Source organism: Rhinoraja longicauda, chromosome 4 (assembly GCF_053455715.1).
Source record: "Rhinoraja longicauda isolate Sanriku21f chromosome 4, sRhiLon1.1, whole genome shotgun sequence".
In the NCBI taxonomy this organism is placed as follows: domain Eukaryota; kingdom Metazoa; phylum Chordata; class Chondrichthyes; order Rajiformes; family Arhynchobatidae; genus Rhinoraja; species Rhinoraja longicauda.
Window position 1 is genome coordinate 64,259,913 of NC_135956.1, and position 19,527 is coordinate 64,279,439.

At 42.5% G+C, this 19,527-nt stretch overlaps 1 protein-coding gene across 7 annotated transcripts in view; it reads right to left on the reverse strand.

Moving 5' to 3' along the window:
- zfpm2a (zinc finger protein, FOG family member 2a) overlaps positions 1–19,527 on the reverse strand; it is a 493,657-nt gene that overhangs the window by 318,870 nt on the left and 155,260 nt on the right. For 2 of the 7 annotated variants that reach the window (XM_078397878.1, XM_078397876.1), the window contains exons 3-4: positions 1,794–1,948; positions 1,565–1,652 (exon numbers count right to left, since the gene is read on the reverse strand). The exons of 3 other annotated variants lie outside the window; for them this stretch is intronic. In XM_078397878.1, the coding sequence (XP_078254004.1) occupies positions 1,565–1,652; positions 1,794–1,948 (243 nt within the window). The remainder of the gene's footprint in view (positions 1–1,564; positions 1,653–1,793; positions 1,949–19,527) is intronic. 2 more of the 7 variants (XM_078397877.1, XM_078397879.1) reach the window with 2 other exon arrangements.

Here is a 19,527-nt window from a genome sequence, read left to right on the forward strand (position 1 = left end):
AAATGCAAAATGTTATGAATGGATTGTATCTGCCTATGCCTGGTATGCATGCCATTCTTGATGGAAGTCTCTATGACCATGGGAGACAGAGACAAATGATCAGGGATAGTACATAAAACCTTTCTGATGGGGAGTGCAAGCAATCAGAAACAATACTGCATTGCCTCACCCATGCTCACTGATAAGATGTTGGCCACAATGCAGCAATTCAAGGTTGAATCACAACCTTATCTTTCATTATGATTAAAACAAAACACCTTGCTCACATGTTTGTCAAGAGTTGTCATCTCTTGCCATGGTTTGAAGGTTTCATCTGGTTCTTTAGACTAGAAGGCCCATGAATATAATGCAGGAGTCAAATTTATTTCAGCATTTCCCGTCAATGCTAAGCTAAATACTTCCCTTTTACATTGGATGTTCAGGTTAAATAAAATAACCTTTTCAGAATTAAGCATCAGAGGATAATTATTTAAAACTGAAGTTCTTTTACTTCAGGCAACGTGAGCAAAATATATGTAAAAGCTACTGGTCATTCTATAATCTAATGATATCTAGTGCTTCTAATTGTGCCTGCTTTCCAAGTGGGTTGTTAATGCTACGACGACATTGTCATACTCCCTTGGTGCCCAACTACTGGAAAGCTACTATCTTTCCAATGTAGTAGAAGCAGATATCAGTGATGGATACCCTCCAAGAATACGCCTGTGAAGGCTGGTTTCTATTATTGAATTCCACTTTGAGTGTCAACAATCTAGAAAATCTGGTGGTGAGCACTAGTTAAGTCCAATGGTGGTGGGATAAAGAAAGGACTTCCATTTCCTCAGTGCCACTAAGATTCTCATGCGACTGAAAGGATAATTCCGTTCAGATCTGCTGTGATCCACATCACTTTACTGTCATAAGAGCCAACCAGACGTCTGCCAACTGAAGATAGCATATTCCTGGAATATCCCTGTTGCTCCATAATGGCTACTTGAAGCACATTTCAGTTCCTGAAGAATAGCAATTTGCTCACATTAGAGATCAATGTTAATTAGCAGATCTCTGAAGCACTTGGACTGAGATAACTGTATCTCCATCAAAGCTGAAGCCTGCTCAATCATTGATTGCATTTCTGGAACATTGCTGGTAGCTGGCCTAGAGGTATGTATTGCCTCCAGAGTAGAAGTGATGCTCCCCTGCTGCTTCACTACTGTCTGCAAAGCATTTGAGCGAGATTCATCTATGCTCCTGGTTACCTCCTGTATTCAGCGTGACAGGCCAGATGGTGTATCTGTCATTTCGCTATACATCCTGACCAGCCAACTCTGGAATGCTTCCCTTTCTTGGCCCCAGCTGATTTCTCCAGTAATAATATGCGGAATTAGCTTCCAGCAAGCCAATATATTAAATCTCCTATCCCTTGCTGCCTGCCTGCAACCCACTTGTGCTAAGTGACTCCTATCATTGAACCCACCCCTCTAAACTATAATCTGCTTTGGTGGTGTCAGTTTCTGAGCTGTTGCCTGGCAGGGATACATGCAATGATGCAAGGCATCCTTCCTGCTCCCCATCAGCCGCATACTTGTCATTTTCCGACCTCTCCTCCTCCTCCACCTTTTCCTCTTCCTCTTCGTGGGCCTCGAGACTAGAGGGGTGTTTCTCTCGTCAGCCTGCAATTATAAGGACAGAAACAATAGCACGGTAACACTCCATGCATTGTCCCTTTGTGTAAAGTGGCCAACACACATTTCAAACATAGAGGTCATTTCAATAGGCGAGTTATGTTGAATAATCATGAAATAAATGCATACCAGGCAGATTCTTAACTTGCTCTGCTGACACTGGGGCATGGAGCTCGGCTGTCCATGAGGAAGAGGACCCTCTCCTCCAGACTGGTCAGTCTCGTAGCCTGAGAGGGCCCCCCTCCTGTCTGCCCTGACAGGTGGCGGTTGCATGCGGCCTTTGCCTGTAAGACAAAGAGGCAGATTAATGAGATGGACCCATGAGATGTTTGTCTTGCTTCATCAATGTGTGTCAGTGTCTGTCTCTTGGTGATTGTGAAGGGGGGAGGGGGGGGAAGAAAGGGAGGGTCATTCAATGTCTGTCTGTCAGTGGGTGTGGAGAAAGGGTGGAAGGGACAAAGGGTTTTCAACATCTGGCTGTCAGCGTGAGGGAGGAAGAGCTGTTATCTATGTGGTCATTGTGTGGGAGCTAACGACAACTGACCTAATGACATATCAGGAGCATATATTGGGTGTAGATCTCACCTTCCAGCATCACTTGAGGTAAATGAACTTCTTCCTGCATTGCTCCTTGTTCCTGGGTGTAGCTTCTTGCAATAAGCTCCTGAACCACCTACTGCCAGACATGTCTAGTTGTTGTAATAGATGGCCTCCGAGAACCCCTGGTGCCAAAAGCCATTCTCCTGTTGCGGATCTCTTCCACCCGAATTTTAAGGCTCCTACCAGCACATTTACTTCCTTCTCCTGTTGCTTTGTTTGCCATTCTTCACACAACACAACCTTTCACAAACTGCAGCAATGCTGATTCAGAACATACCTGAACGAGTGGAAATTGACACTGGAAAATGGTTACTGCAGTTTCAGCGATCTCTATCAGCTGCCTTTGATTTACTGGTCATGTGTCAGTAGCTGCACAAAATTACTATGGATGGATGGATGTAATAATATGCACCAGTTGCCATACAAGGCTGTGCTCGAATTAAAAAAGCACACCTACTCTATTGTGCAAATTTTCAGTCATGATCCTTCTACAACTTTTGAAAAGCATTAGCTGAAAGTACAATGCTACTTTAATGCTTTAATTAGGAAGCAGATTCATTTTTCGGCTGCTGAAAAAAACTACAAATGCTGGTCTCAAAGTCAAAAAATGATAGGAAAACACAGTAAGTCAGGCAGCATCTGTGGGAAGAGAAATAGTCCATATTTTGATCTGCAACATGCTGAAGACTTACAGGCACTGTTTCTCTTTCCACAGATGCTGCCTTGTGTGCTGTATTTATCCAGTATTTTCTGTTTAACTTTGATACTCACCCTGCACTGATCTTACTAAAGGATACGGATGAGTAAATTCCTTTTGAAGCTCACTTATCTATGCTAGAAAGTGGTTTAATATATGTGTAAATGTAACTCAATCAATAAGAGTATGCATGAGTGAACATCTACTTACTGCCTTCACACCCCACCCCCAGAGTTACTTCCATCTAATTCTCACTTTCCTTTTACATTATTGTTCTCAGGGACATTTTGACAGCGAGAGTTATTGCAGCCATGTCCTTTAGCTGACCACAAAGATGGATGATGAGTGGGATGGATGAAGGTGTATAGCTATATATAGCACATGTCTCAATAATAAAATATTAATAAAATAGAGATTAAAGTTGTTCTGAAATCCCTGCAATCTAAGTTAGTTCCAGGTGCCATATCTGAATTTCCAGTAGCAAATTTTATGCCTCATTTAACTCACAACTTTTGTATGATACATGCAGGAAGATCTACGTAAAACCTGCAGAAGATTTTAGCAGACATTTCTTGGAATTGTTACAAATGCTTGAACAAATTTGCATGTCCTGAAGTTTCACCACAAAGCAGTTACATATGAATTTTCTCAAAGTGATGGAATCCGCCAGTTACATGAAGGGTTTGCAGGCACCTCTCGGCCACGGCACCTATCTCTCCAGCAGATTCTCTTTCTACTGCTAACAGTAACGCAGCTTTCAGCCTTACATTGACCATTGTTTAAATTTTTCATGTTTTCATCCAGTACATTTTAATCTGTTCACTAACACTGAATTGGTATGAATACACCGATCACCAAGTGGCTGATTCCGAACATACGGAAGTGACTGAAAAAATGAAGTTGGAAAATGGATATTGAAATTTCAATGATCTCGATCAAAATACTTTTATTTAAGTTCATGATTTAAATCTATTCGGCCCGGTCATGCAAGTTAAATGGTAATCTTAAAGAATACACATTTATAGATAATGACAGTCAGCTCACAGTATGAATATTATGTTATTGTACCTGTAAGTTTCAAAATGCAGTGTACATGGTCTTTCAAGCAAAACATATTCCAAAGTTATCAGCTTTATGAAAAAAAAAATTGAGTTGAATGAAATTCAAAAAATCTGTAGATGTTGTAAATCTAAAATAAAGACTGTAAATATTCGGAACATTTGCAAGGCCAGACAGCATCTGACTTGAAACATTACCTCTGTTTCTCTTTCCACAAATGATGCCTGACCTGCTGAGTGTTTCCAGGATTTTCTGTAAATGTTTGAATTGACAGATTTTAAATTATAGAATAACAGTCAAACTAGATTTCAGGACAAGCATATTGATGCATATTTGTGCAGCTCCAGCAGTTAAAGTCACAAGTTTGCATGCTACTTGAATATCTGAACTGGAAGAAATATAAACTCAAGTAATTTTATTTGCTGAATCATTGAATCTATGATTATATTGAATCTATGACTATTGCAGATTAATCGATAAAACTATTTATACCTCCTCCCTTACATTCAAATTTCCCTTTCTAAAGTGTAATTCATACAAGAGAAAGAATGTACGTAAAAGGAGCAGCTGAAGAATTCACAAGATTTAATAAGCTATATATAAATAGAATGAAATGAGAAGTCTCATACACAAAAACCACAAAGACGGAATTTCCCGTAAACAAAATGCAAGCTGCTAAATAAGGAAACATCCCTCCAACACATAAATAAAACAGGGTACCATATACAAAAATATAACAGAAAATATATGTGCCATAAAGTTGGATTGTACAGTATCATATGTCTAAGTTACAAGATCAAATTTCAATGAGAGACATCATGTACGTTGCAAAAACACCTCAATATTCATTTCAGGACCTACATTTAATTAATATAGGAGGACACCAGATAGTTGCAGTAAGTGTGCAAGGATCACCATTAGATGTGACTATTGTCATTTTCATTAACATATACACGACCAAAGCCGTTTACAGGCTATAAGTGCAGAAGCAGCATTCTTAACATGTGCGGAGCCTCCCTGACTGTCATTCAACAGCGATGTGCCTGAACAAATCCCAAACCAATCTAGAAATTCAATCCAACAAGATCCACTTTATAAAACAGCAAATCAGAGCAAAAGAGAAGTGAACTCAAACAGGTGAGCAGATGAGTTTCAAAAGAGCAGAGATCAATTACAAAAAGAGCAGGGCTACCTACCAAAGAACAGTGGAATAACTACAAAGGTTCAAGAAGCAGTTTTAAAAGACCATTAGTCCGGCTACACAAAGCAGATTAGTTACAAAAGTGCATGGGCTCAGCCAGGAACAATTCAGAGATGAACTAAAACATAGCACAATAAGTAAGGAAATTTGTGTTTGGTAGATTATTTCTTTGTTGTAACAATGCTTCTTGGCAATAAATCTTATACCGTTGGAAAGCCTGTTTATTTCCCTTTTAAATGGTGCCACATTTGTAAGGAACATGCATTTGTGGGATGAGCAGCAGAGCTGAGTATGTGGGTTGCGCCCATGAAAAATCTGCCAAATCTTCTCTGCCAATGCCAAACAGCTTATTCTGCCATTGACTCTTGTTCGGTGTTGTTTGGTGGATTGGATGATTGAAGTCTGAAGAAACAAGACATATTGGCAATTTAACAATTTATTCATTTAATAAACAGGAGCCTCAGTAGCGTGTGGAAGAACCATACACAGCCACAACAGCCTGGCACCTCCTCCTCATGCTGGTCACCAGCCTGGTCACACACTGTTGTGGGATGGCATCCCATTCTTCAACCAGCATTTGTCGCAAGTCAGCCAACGTGGTTGTGTTGGTCACTCTGGCACGAACAGCACGCCCAAGCTGATCCCACAAGTGTTCAATGGGGTTGAGGTCAGGACTGCTGGCAGGCCATTCCATCCTCTCCACTCCCAAATTCTGGAGGTAGTCTCTGAGAAACCCTGCTCTGTGGGGGCGAGCATTGTCATCTTGGAGGATAGAGTTCGGTCCCAGACTGTGGAGATATGGGATTGCCACTGGTTGCAGAATCTCATCTCGATATCTCTCTGCATTGAGATTGCCTCCAATGATGACAAGCCTCGTTTTTCCAGTGAGGGAGATGCCGCCCCACACCATCACACTGCCTCCACCAAAAGATGTTACTCTATCGGTGCAGCAATCAGCATAGCGTTCTCCGCGTCTTCTCCACACTTTGACCCTATGATCCAACTGCCGTAGGCAGAATCTGGACTCATCGCTGAACATAACGTTCCTCCACATGTTCAGGTTCCAGTGCACGTGTTGCCGACACCAGCGCAAACGGGCCTGACGGTGAAGGGCAGTCATGGCAGGCCTCCTGGCAGCCCTATGAGACCGGAGATCGGCTGCGTGCAGTCTGTTCCGAATTGTCTGGGCAGAGAGCCGTCGGCCATATCATCCTGCAAACCTTGACTGCAAATCTGTAGAAGACAGCCTACGGTTCCTAAGTGCTGACAGGGTGAGGAAACGGTCTTTTTCGGGTGTCGTCTTCTTGGGACGCCCACTTCGCGGCCTGTCTCTGACATCCCCCGTTATATGGAACTTGGCCTTCACTTTGGAGATGGTACTAGGGCTCACTCCAAATAATGCCGCAACTTGGTTTTGCAGAACACCTGCTTGAAGTTGCCCTATCGCACGGGCCCTATCCAGATCAGTTAAACGTGGCATGCCGATTCTTGGAGCAGACACCTACTGACCACTGTAGCAGGGCCCATGCTCACAGATGCTGCCAATCAGGTACCAATCAGGCACCTGATTGTCAGCACCTGGGGGTAGCAGAAGCTCAAAACAAGAGTCAATAGCAACAGCAGAATAAGCTGTTTGGCATTGGCAGAGAAGATTTGGCAAATTTTTCATGGGCGCAACCCAAATGCATGTTCCTTACAAATGTGGCACCATTTAAAAGGGAAATAAACAGGCTTTCCAACGGTATAAGATTTATTGCCAAGAAGCATTGTTACAACAAAGAAATAATCTACCAAACACAAATGTCCTTACTTTTTGTGCTATGTTTATAAAAGAGTGGGACATATTTACAAAAGAAAGTGACCAAAGCATCAGAAGAATGCAAATTCAATCGCAAAAGTGCAGGAGGGCAGCGAAAAAAACAGGACTACAACGTGGCATGAAATCAACTGCAAAGTAAAAGTAAGGGAGCTACATTAGAGACAGAGATCAGTCACAACAGTAGAGATCACCCATGAAATAGAGAGTGAACACCTAGAAAAGAGAGTGAGACTACAACTACAGAAATGCCAGGGATCAACTACAAAAGAACAAGTCAAAAGAGTCAAGATTAAGAGTGTTTTATTGTCATATGTCTGAGATAGAACAACAAAATTCTTTCTTGCAGCTATAATGTGATCAGCTATGAAGGAGCCATGTGAGCGCAAGGTGATCAAGGGGACTAGATGCAAAAGAGCTCGAGATCATCAAAGTGGAGTTATTTTACCAATCACCTGAAAGGTGAACCAGGAAAGCATTAGGTAAAGAACAGTGGAAAATATTATGCAACAATCGTGGAATGCCCTTGTTCTGTGCTTTGTCAAGAAAACGTTGGACAATTTAAATTTCACAAGTGTAGAGGAGATTTATAAACCTTGCCATGGCTGATTTATCTATGACAAACCTTCATCTTGCAACCTAAGATCCTAGAACTATGTGGCAAGCACATAGTACAAATGAAAGTCAATGAAGGTAAACCGTGAACCATGATTTTACTGTGATGCACCATGACATCCAGGTTCCAGAACAGTATCTTCTCAGCATCCATCAGGCTCTTGACCACTGCACAACATCATCCACTACCTCAGCAATTATGATCTACTATGGACTTTGTTTTGGTTGCAAGGCTGACTTCTGTTTTGCATATTATTGTCTGGTTACCGATTATTCATCTATTGTATTATTGATTATTGTACAGTTATTTGTGTGTTATTGCATAAATGGGAATGTTGCGTTAAAGCAAATAAGAATTCAATTGTATCGTTGCCGGTACATGTGGCAATTAAACACTTTTCACTTCTCTTGAGGTCCAGAAGCCTGAGAGCCATTACCTCCAGGTTCAGAGCAGCTTCTTCCCAACAACCATCTGACTCTTGAACCATCTATAAAAAGGAGACCAAAGATATAACTCCACGAGTCCTCATTTCCCCGATGACACAGTGATCCCAATTTCTGAGGCCATTGTCAGAAGATTCTACTTGAGGGTGAACCCTCAGAAAGTGCCGTGTCCCGATGGTGTATCTGGGCACATTCTTAAAACTGCGTGGGCCAACTGGTTGGACATTTGCGGGCATCTTCAACCTCTCACTGTTTCAATCCATGGCCTCGATCTGCTTTAAAAGGACATCAATAATATCAGTGCCCAAGAAGAGCCAGATGACATTCCGTTCCGTTCCCAGTGAATGTGACAATGAAATACTCTTGACACCTACCTCACTTGATATACTATATCTAGTTACCAAGGAATACCATGGAAGTTATTGTTATAACTACCTTGGAAAATGCTTGAAAAATGTATGGGAGAATTTGCATAAATTCAGATTCCTTTAAGTCAGGTCCTCTGTGATCTGGGAAACTCCTGTGTTCGTAAAATAATATTACTGGAAGTTAATGAGCATGGCATCTCCAATATTAAATATGAAAGAAAGGCACTTGATATAATAATATGATTAACCAGCGTCAATGTGCCTTTATGAAAGGGAGTTGCTATTTGTCCAATATATTGGGGTACTTTGATGATTTGTCTCATAGAGATGATAAGTGAATGTGATATATGATCTTTTCGAAGGCTTTAGATTAGATCCCACAAGGTGATGTCGAAATGGGAAATGGGGGAAAGACCCTTGCATTCCCTCTCTCTCCATCCCTCCCCCACCTAAGTCGTACCAGCTTCAAAATCGTCTTGTTGAGTCTCATTTTCTGTTCTGGTTCTCACCGAGGCTACTGCTAATAATGGCCTGTTTCCTTTATCATCGTTACTTTTTTGCATATCTTTCATTCATTTGTTCTATATCTCTCCACATCAGCGTCTATATCTCTCGCTTTCCCTTTTCTCTGACTCTCAGTCTGAAGAAGGGTCTCGACCTGAAACATCACCTATTCCTTTTCTTCAGAGACGCTGTCTGACCCGCTGAGTTACTCCAGCTTTTTGTGTCTATCTACAGATCAGCTCCAGGTGAGCATGGACTCACCTTCAAAAGAATGAGAGATCTGCTATACAATACTGGAAGAGGAGCTAATAAAGAGCAGGGGAGCGGATACTACAGAATGGGTGATCAGGTACTAAAGAATGGATGATTAACGAGAAGACAGTGAATGATCTTTTATAAAAGTGCTGGTGATCAGGTGCAAAGGACCAACAGATGAGATATAAATGATCAAGAGTTCCACAACAGAGGGAGATCAAATGTACAAGAGATATAGATTCCATTACAAAACTGCATGAAATAAGCAATGTGAAAAGAAGAGTTCAGCAGGAGATCATCTTCAAAGGAGCGGGGGACAGCTACAAATGAACAGAAAGCAACAACAAAGAACTGGAAATAAGGCAGAGAGGAATTGGAAATTGAGAAAGTGGGAGAGATCACTGAGAAGAGTTGAAGATCAATTGATCAGTTCCAAAAGAGTAGGAGATTAGCTGCTCAAGAACAGGATGAGCTACAAAAGAGAGAGAAATTGGTTAAAAAGAACACACAAGCATGGAAGTAAATTAGCTATCAGAAACAGGAAATCAGCTAATCAATTTAGGTTAAAAAAAAGATCAGAACTGCAGATATCAGGAATAAGGAAATGATGGAGAACTTGAACAAATAAGTTGTGCCCGTCTTCACAGAAGATGATATAAAACATTTCTCAGAGACACAAGAAAATGAAGGGTTTAGGGAAAATCAAGGATTTTATGAGAATATTAATCTTCGTAAAGAAAATACCATTGGAAAAGTTGATAAGATGGAAAAATGTAATGTTACCCATTTTGGTGGACAGACCAGAAAAACAAGGTATTGTCCAAATAGAAATAGATTGGAAATGTTGGTATTGAGAAATTATCCTCAATGCCTCATAAAACGAATATGCAGGTAAAGCAAACAATTAGGGAAGCAAAAATTAGTTTGGCCTTTATTCTAAGAGGATTTAAGATCAGGGATTATATATGGCCTGGTGACACTGCACCTGGAGAATGGGGTTCAATTTGGTCTCCGTCTCTGAAAAAGGCTAATTGTGCCAAGGAATTTCCAATTCCTCTCTGCCTTATTTCCAGTTCTTTGTTGTGAGAAGAGATAGACCAGCCATACATTCTCTAAAGATTAGAAGAATGACAAGTGATATCGTTGACATTTACAGGACCTGACGGGGTGGATCTAGAGAGGATGCCCTTCCTGGATGAAGAGTCTAGATCTAATGATCAAAGTCTTAGAATAAAGGAATAAGATGAGAATCCTCTACTCCGTAGAACTCTAGGACTCAATAATTGACATTCAAAACAGAAATTGACAATTCCAGCATAATAAGACAATGAGGGGATATGGAGCTTGTGTAAGAAAATGGAGAAGAGATTGAAGGATGGCCATGATGTTGATGAATGGTGGAGCCAGATGGCATTCTCCTTCTTATTCATATGTTTTTATAAGGTTATGCTGCAAAGGAGATAAGCTGCAATACATCAAGAAATGAGCTACGAAAGAAAAAGTTACAAAAGAGCAGAAGATCAGCTGGAAAAGAGCAGCAAATCATCTACAATAGAGTATAAAAGAGCAGAAGATAAAACAGAACAGAGCAAGAAAAAGATAGGAGATCGCATACAAAAGAGCATGAGCTCGTTACAAAAGATCAGGTGCAATAGAGCTGGAAATCAGCAGCTAAAGCAACAGGCAACAGCTATAATCTGAGATAGACACAAAATGCTGGAGTAACTCAGCAGGACAGGCAGCATCTCTGGAGCGAAGAAATGGGTAACGTTTCGGGTCAACACCCTTCTTCAATCTGAAGAAGGGTCTCAACCCAAAACATCTTCAATTTAAACCAGGTTCTGCAGTTCCTTCCTACACAGCTAGAACCAGAGCATAGACGCAAAACAACAACAAATCATTTCCATATGAGAGGGAGATCAGCTACAAATGCTCAAGAGATCGGGCATGGAGAACAGGAGGTCAGCTACATTAGAGATGGAGTTGAGATATAATAGCTGCATATGAAGTCACCTCACGCCTGACTTCCTGAAGGTGCTGGGGATCTGGTTCGGGAAGGCTGAGGCATGTAACAAGAATTGGCTGGAGCGGATAGCCAAGGTGGGGAAGAAGCTGGAGCTGTGGAAGCAGCGCTCCCTCTCCATCACGGGGAAAAACCTGGTCATCAGGTGTGAGGTGCTCTCGGGGCTGCTGTACTTGGCGCAAGTGTGGCCCGTCCCTCCCTCCCACGCCAAGGGGATCACCCGGGCCGTCTTTGCAGATGATACTAAGTTGGGGGGTAGTGTGAATTGTGAGAAAGATGCAATAAGGCTGCAGGGTGACTTGGACAGGTTGTGTGAGTGGGCGGATACATGGCAGATGCAGTTTAATGTAGATAAGTGTGAGGTTATTCACTTTGGAAGTAAGAATAGAAAGGCAGATTATTATCTGAATGGTGTCAAGTTAGGAGGAGGGGGAGTTCAACGAGATCTGGGTGTCCTAGTGCATCAGTCAATGAAAGGAAGCATGCAGGTACAGCAGGCAGTGAAGAAAGCCAATGGAATGTTGGCCTTCGTAAAAAGAGGAGTTGAGTATAGGAGCAAAGAGGTCCTTCTACAGTTGTACCGGGCCCTGGTGAGACCGCACCTGGAGTACTGTGTGCAGTTTTGGTCTCCAAATTTGAGGAAGGATATTCTTGCTATGGAGGGCGTGCAGCGTAGGTTCACTAGGTTAATTCCCGGAATGGCGGGACTGTCGTATGTTGAAAGGCTGGAGCGATTGGGCTTGTATACACTGGAATTTAGAAGGATGAGGGGGGATCTTATTGAAACATATAAGATAATTAGGGGATTGGACACATTAGAGGCAGATAACATGTTCCCAATGTTGGGGGAGTCCAGAACAAGGGGCCACAGTTTAAGAATAAGGGGTAGGCCATTTAGAACGGAGATGAGGAAGAACTTTTTCAGTCAGAGAGTGGTGAAGGTGTGGAATTCTCTTCCTCAGAAGGCAGTGGAGGCCAGTTCGTTGGATGCTTTCAAGAGAGAGCTGGATAGAGATCTTAAGGATAGCGGAGTGAGGGGGTATGGGGAGAAGGCAGGAACGGGGTACTGATTGAGAGTGATCAGCCATGATCGCATTGAATGGCGGTGCTGGCTCGAAGGGCTGAATGGCCTACTCCTGCACCTATTGTCTATTGTCTATTGTCTTCCGCTTCATCTGGGGGTCGGCGATGGACCGGGTGCGACGAGCCACAATGCACAAGTCGGCAGACAACGGGGGTAAAAGCGTGCCCAACGTCGCCTTCATTCTGATGGCCACCTTCGTGTGTGGCTGCATCAGGCGGAGCATAGAGCCAAGGCACGTGGGCACCAAATGCCACTACCTGCTGAGGTTCTACCTGTCCCCGGTGTTGCGAAGGATGGGCCTGGCGCAGATGCCACGCAATGTGCCAGTCAGCTGGACATTGCCGAACCATCTGTCGTTTGTGGACAGGTTCTTCCGGACCAACACCTTTGACCACAAGTCCATCAGGCAGTGGTCAGCACGGAACGTCCTGCAGGCACTGCAGGGGAATGACTCCATGGATCCTGTGGCGTGGTTCCCAGAACAGACAGCCCAGCTTGTCTGGCAAAATGCCTCGTCGCCAGAACTCACCAACAAGCACCAAGACCTGGCTTGGCTGGCGGTGAGGGGAGCCCTCCCAGTCAGATCCTTCCTGCACCGCCGGAACCTCACTACCAGCGCACGCTGCCCTCGGGACGGCTGCTACGGAGAGGAAACGGTGGCCCACCTCTTCAAAGAGTGTGGATTTGCCAAGAGAGTCTGGAGAGGTCTGCAGGGGTCCCTGCCACGATTCATTCCGAGCAGCTCCGTCACAGAGGACTCTGTGCTCTACGGACTGTTCCCAGGGACGCATTCCGAGACTGACATCGAGTGCTGCTGGAAGGTCATCAACTCGGTGAAAGACGCTCTTTGGTCTGCCCGATCCTTGTTGACCTCCCAGCGGAGCGAGCTGTCCGTCAAGGAATGTTGCCGACTGGCCCACTGCAGACTGCAGGAGTACGTGCTGAGGGACGCACTGAAGCTTGGTGCAGCCAACGCTAAGGCCCTGTGGGGGAGGACCACAGTCTAGGGTCCTTCCGCTGCTGGACATGGGGGGCAGGGTGTGGTGGAGAGAGACGCCCCTCCAAATAAGGGATACTGGGTAAATGTCTAAATGTAAGTAAATGTTTAAGTGAATGTCTGTACCAAATGTAACCTCCGGAAATGTCGGATGGGCTTGTTTAAGAATATGTTTTGTGAATGATATTTATTATTTGAATAAAGTATTTTTTTATATAAAAAATTAAAAAATAAAAAGATATAATAGCTGCATAAACAGTACATACAAAAGTGACTAAAAATCTGAAAATGCGCCGCAGAAGAGCAAGACAACAATTGCAAAAGGGTACAACATGTGCTTCAAAAGATTAGCAGATCAATTACAAAAGATGGGGATAGCCTCCAAAAGAACAAGAGAACATCTACGAACGAGCAAAGGAGAAAAAGCAAGAATATGAGCTCAGGGCAGACCAAAATCAAAGATGAGCTGCAATTGTAAAGAAAGTAGACTGCAAAAGTCAATGACCTCAGACTCAAAACTCTGGGAAATCAGCAACTAAAGATGAGGAAGGCCATTTACAGAAAAACAGGAGATATGCCAAAGTGCAGGAAATATGTTGTAAAATAGCAGAACATTGGCTGCAAGGTAAATAACTTAAAAATGACGGAAAACAGCAAAAGGATCAGGCTATCATCCACAAATCAGTGAAAAGTAATCGGTTTTAGTGTGTTTTTCCGTATCCGCGGTTTTTTATCTTGCTGATGAGCCTGAGATCATCTACAAATGAACTGAAAATTGGCAGAGAAAAAGCATGTAATCTGTCTATGAAAGACAAGGAGATCAGCTATTAAGGAGCAGATGATCCACTGATAAAAAACGGGAGAAACTTCTATAAATTAGCCATACAGCCGTTACAAAGCAGTTGTAGATCAGAGCAGCTCAGCTAACGAGCAGCAACTAAAAAGAGAGGGAAATCTGGTATGGAAGATGTAAATCGGTCTTGTAGCTTGGTGAACAACGTTTCCTCGCTGCTGGAGAGCAACTTGAAATGCAGAAAGAAATAACATATGGTATTTGATTTTCATGGAAGTGGAAAGATCTATATGGGACATTGTTAGAACAAAGAAGGGGGGTTTGAGGAATATAGGCTCTCAATTAAAAAAGCCGAACTACAAAGATGACCAAAATCTGGATTTCTATCTGAGCCACTCATAAGATCGGAGAATTGGATGCACAGTCAAAGACTGTTACTGAGAAGTGTATCAATTTGGCATATTGGCACGAGTGCTGAGAAAAGAATGAACTCTTCCATCAGGATGGTCCACACTTGGTTAGGCTGGAACCAGCTGATTATATCAGATAACTAGGGATGCAGAAAGGGCTTGAAACTGAATAGTAAAGGTAGGGAGAGAATGGAGATGGTGTCGGATTCAAGAGAGGAAATTTAGAGAGTTGTAGCAAAACAGCAAAACAAAATTAGCAGATTGGATCAGGAAGGACCAATGCATTTGAGCAAATTAATTGGAGTCAGAGCAGGGAAAAATGGTACAAAGACAAAACTGAAACATCTTTATCTCAAATCATATACCATTCTTAATAAAACAAATGAATTAATGGCATGTACAGAAATAAATGGGTTTGATCAAAATAATCATTACACTGCTGTGGTTAAACAGTGACCAAGCTTTGGAATTAAATATTAACTTTTAGAAGATGTAGACAAAACAGAAAATAAAGCAGAGCTGGATATCATCTACAAAAGAATCAGAGCTTCATTATATAATAGGGAACGTTCAACTTCAAGAAGCAGGAGACCAGTTATAAAAATGCTGAGAATCAGCTAAGAAAGGCCACCAACTTAGAGAGACAGATCAGCGTCCAAAGAACAGAGATCAACAAGAGAGCAGAGAATAAACTACAGAAGAGGACAGCAACTACAAAACACTATAAACTCAGACACAAAGCACCAAAAACGTAGCCACAGAAGTACAAGATGGATACAAAAGAACGGTACGGGCGGCACGGTAGCGCAGCGGTAGAGTTGCTGCTTTACAGCGAACGCAGCGCCGGAGACTCAGGTTTGATCCTGACTACGGGTGCTGCACTGTAAGGAGTTTGTACGTTCTCCCCGTGACCTGCGTGGGTTTACTCCGAGATCTTCGGTTTCCTCCCACACTCCAAAGACGTACAGGTATGTAGGTTAATTGGCTGGGTAAATGTAAAAATTGTCCCTAGTGGGTGTAGGATAGTGTTAATGTACGGGGATCACTGGGCGGCACGGACTTGGAGGGCCGAAAAGGCCTGTTTCCGGCTGTATGTATATGATATGATATGATAACATAACATAATATAAGATACAGAAGAGGGATGATCAGCTAACACAAAAGGTGAGCTTTGGTACAAATGAGTAGGAAATCAGTTACAAAAATGTCAGAATGGGAACACAAGAACATGAGATACAGCCCCTCCAGTCAATAACCTTTACCTCAGGTAATTCCTGGACTAACCCCATATCAGTTGATTCTCTTCATTTCTAAAAATCTATTGATTACACTTAGTGACTAAACGCTTGCATCCCTCGTGAGTAGTGAATTCCAAAGATTCACCCTGATGAAAAGATTCATCCAGATGAAAATATGTCTTCTCTTCTCCGTTCTAAATGGTGCACCCCCTATTTTGAGACTCTGATCCTGGTTCAAAACACTTCAATTTTAATAGGAACATCTGCTATATCTGTGTACTACCAAAAAACAGGTGATCAGCTACAAAGCAACAAGAAATAAAATGCAAAACTGTACAATGTAACTGCAAAAGAATGGGAAGTAGGGCAAAAAAAAAGCAAGATCAACTACAAAGGAACAGGAGGTATTTATTCACAAAATGCTGGAGTAACTCAGCAGGTCAGGCAGCATCTCAGGAGAGAAGGAATGGGTGACGTTTCGGGTCGAGACCCTTCTTTCTCGACCCGAAACGTCACCCATTCCTTCTCTCCTGAGATGCTGCCTGACCTGCTGAGTTACTCCAGCATTTTGTGAATAAATACCTTCGATTTGTACCAGCATCTGCAGTTATTTTCTTATACAAAGGGACAGGAGTTCAGCTACCGAAACAGAGCTTGGTCAGTGACAACTGAGCAGGGGATTCGTACTGAATCATGTGAACACATCTATTTTTAGTTGATGAATTCAGATGCAAACAGTTGATCAACTGGAGAGCACCTACAAACGAGCAGGGGATCAGCTACAAAATTGCAGGAAATAAACTACAAAAGAACAATAGGTCACTACAAAATGTGGGAGCTCAAAGAAGATCATCTGCAAATAAGAACCGGATCATCTACCTTACACGAGGGTGACCAGCTGCAGAATAGAAGGAAATCAGATACAAAGTGAATGTAAACAGGCAAAACTATAAAAGAGCAAATAATCAGTTACATGAGAAGAAAGGATTGGCTATAAGTGCCATCGGTCAGTGATAAAACTGCTCAAAAAGAGTCAGAGATCAACTGGAAATGACCTGGACATCAGTTATGAAGAAGGGGGAAATGTGTCACAAAACAGTGAGAAATACATTGCAGGAAACCTGTTACAAGGGCTCGACTACAAAAGACCAGGTGCGAGGATATGAAAGATCAGTCAGTAGGCGGCCAAAAAAAAGAGGACTCAATCTATAAACCAGCAAACTTAGTGAACAAGAGACACTAAGAAAATCAGCTAGTGAACAAGAGACACTAAGAAAATCTGGATGTTCAACTTCAAAAGAGCTATACATCAACTAAAATAGAGCAGGAGGTCAGCTACAAAATTGCAAGAAGCTGCCAAACCCACCGAGTTCTTCACAGGTTAGTATTTTGCTCAAGATTCCAGCATCTGCAGCCTCTCGTGCCTTCAACTACAACAGAGCTGGGGTATCAAAAGAAACAGAGCTTAATTATATAATAGGGAAAATTCAACTTCAGAAGCTGGAGGCCAATTATAAAAATACTGAGTATCAGCTAAGAAGCTTAGAGATACAGACCAGCGGCCAAAGACCAGAGGTCAGTGACAAGAGAGCAGAGAATGAAATACAGAAGAGTACAAAATCAGCCATAAATCAGTACAAATCCAATAAAAGTAGATAAGGATAGACACAAAAAGTTGGAGTAACTCAGCGGATCAGACAGCATCTCTGGAGAAAAGGAATAGATGACATGAGCAGATGGAGATCAGCTACTGAAGATCAAAATGAAAACTGGAAACACTCAGATCCAGTCATCTGGCAGAATCCCTGGAAAGAGAAACAATTAATGTTTCAGTTCCAGAATCCTATAAAATCCGATAAAATGCTTTCAACGGCGCATCTGTAGAGTTGGTGATAGGATGGTTCAGTTGCCAGGTAACAGCTCGGATGAAACTGTCACTGAATCTGGAGATATGCTTTTTTTCACACTTCTGTACCACTTGCCTGATGGGAGAAGGGAGAAGAGGGAATGTCTGGGGTGAGACTCGTTCTTTGATTACGCTGGTGGCCTTTCCAAGGCAGCGTCGTGTAGATGGAGTCAATGTAAGGGAGGTTGGTTTGCATGATGGTTTGGGCTGCATCCACAATTCCCTGCAATTTTGTTTGGTCTTGGATAGAGTTGCTCCCAAACCATGCTGTGATGCACTCTGATAAAATGCTTTCAACAGCGCATCTGTAGATGTTGGTGAGAGTTGTTGGGGGCATGCCGAATTTCCAAAGCCTAAGGAAGTTGAGGCATTGGTGTGCTTTCTTGGCCATTGCCTCGATATGGGAGACCCAGGACAAATGGTGGTGATATTTACTCGTAGGAACTTGAAGCTTTCAACCATCTCTACTTTAGCACCATCAGGGGTATGTGTACCACTTCACTCCTTTGTCTTGCTGACATTGAGGAAAAGGTTGTTGTCTTGCAACCAGGTGACAGCTCTCAATCTCCTTCCTGTACTCCGTCTCATCATCATTTGATATCAGGTCCACTCAGGTGGTGTCATCCGCAAATTTATGGATTGAGCTCGGACACAAAAGTGCACAAAATCAGGTGCAATAAACAGGGGATAGACACAAAAGGCTGAAGTAACTCAGCAGGACAGGCAGCATCTCTGGATAGATGGAATGGGTGATGTTTCAGGTCGTGACCCTTCTTCAAAGTCTGAAGAAGGGTCTCGACCCAAAATGTCACCCATTCCATCTATCCAGAGATGCTGCCTGTCCTGGTGAGTTACTCCAGCATTTTGTGTCTATCTTTGGTGTAAACCAGCATCTGCAGTTCCTTCCTAGGCAGTAAACAAGACACAGGTTACAGTAGAACATGAAACCAGTTACAAACTATCATGACTTCTGAAACAAAAGATCTTGTGATTAGCTTTGAAACAGCATGTCAGCTACAAAAGAACAGGGAATACGCCAAGAAGGATCTCAAGGTTCGGTAGAAAAAAGATCAATTACAAATGGTAGGAGAACTGCTATGGACAGTGAGAGCTCTGCTAAAACAGGGATTTAAGCTTCAAAAAGAGCTGGAGTTTAGCTATAACAGAAAATGAAGGGCGGCACGGTAGAGTTGCTGCCTAACATCGCCACAGACCCAGGTTCGATCCTGACTATGGGTGCTGTCTGTACGGAGTTTGTACGTTCTCCCTGTGACCATGTGGGTTTTCCCCGGGTGCTCCGGTTTCCTCCCACACTCTAAAGACATACAAGTTTATAGGTTAATTGGTAAAAATTGTGAATTGTCCCTAGTGTGTAGTGTGTGCTTGAGTAATGAGGATCGCTGGTCGGCACAGACTTAGTGGGCCTCAGGCCCTGTTTCCATGCTGTATCTCTAAACATAACAAAACTAAAAGGAAATTAGCCACAAATGACTGGAACGTTGCGCAGAAGACCAAGAAATGAGCACTGCAAACTGCAAATATGCTGCAAAGGAGCAGGAAATCAGTTGTAAAAGAGTAAAACAAGCTAAAAGAGAGAGGGAATCCAACTACAGAACAAGCAATCAGCCTTTAAAGAAATAAAGATAAGTTTGGAAAAAGCTGATGGTCAGGTACAAAAGAGCAATATATATATGAAAGAACAGATAAGCTACCATATAGCCGAAGATAAAGTACGAAAGAGCAGAAGTTCGGCTGCAAAACAAGAGGACAGAGGCTATAAGAGAGAAGATAAGCACCAAATATCAGGGGATAAACTACAAAAGAGCAAGAGACAACCCACTAAAGCAGAGAAG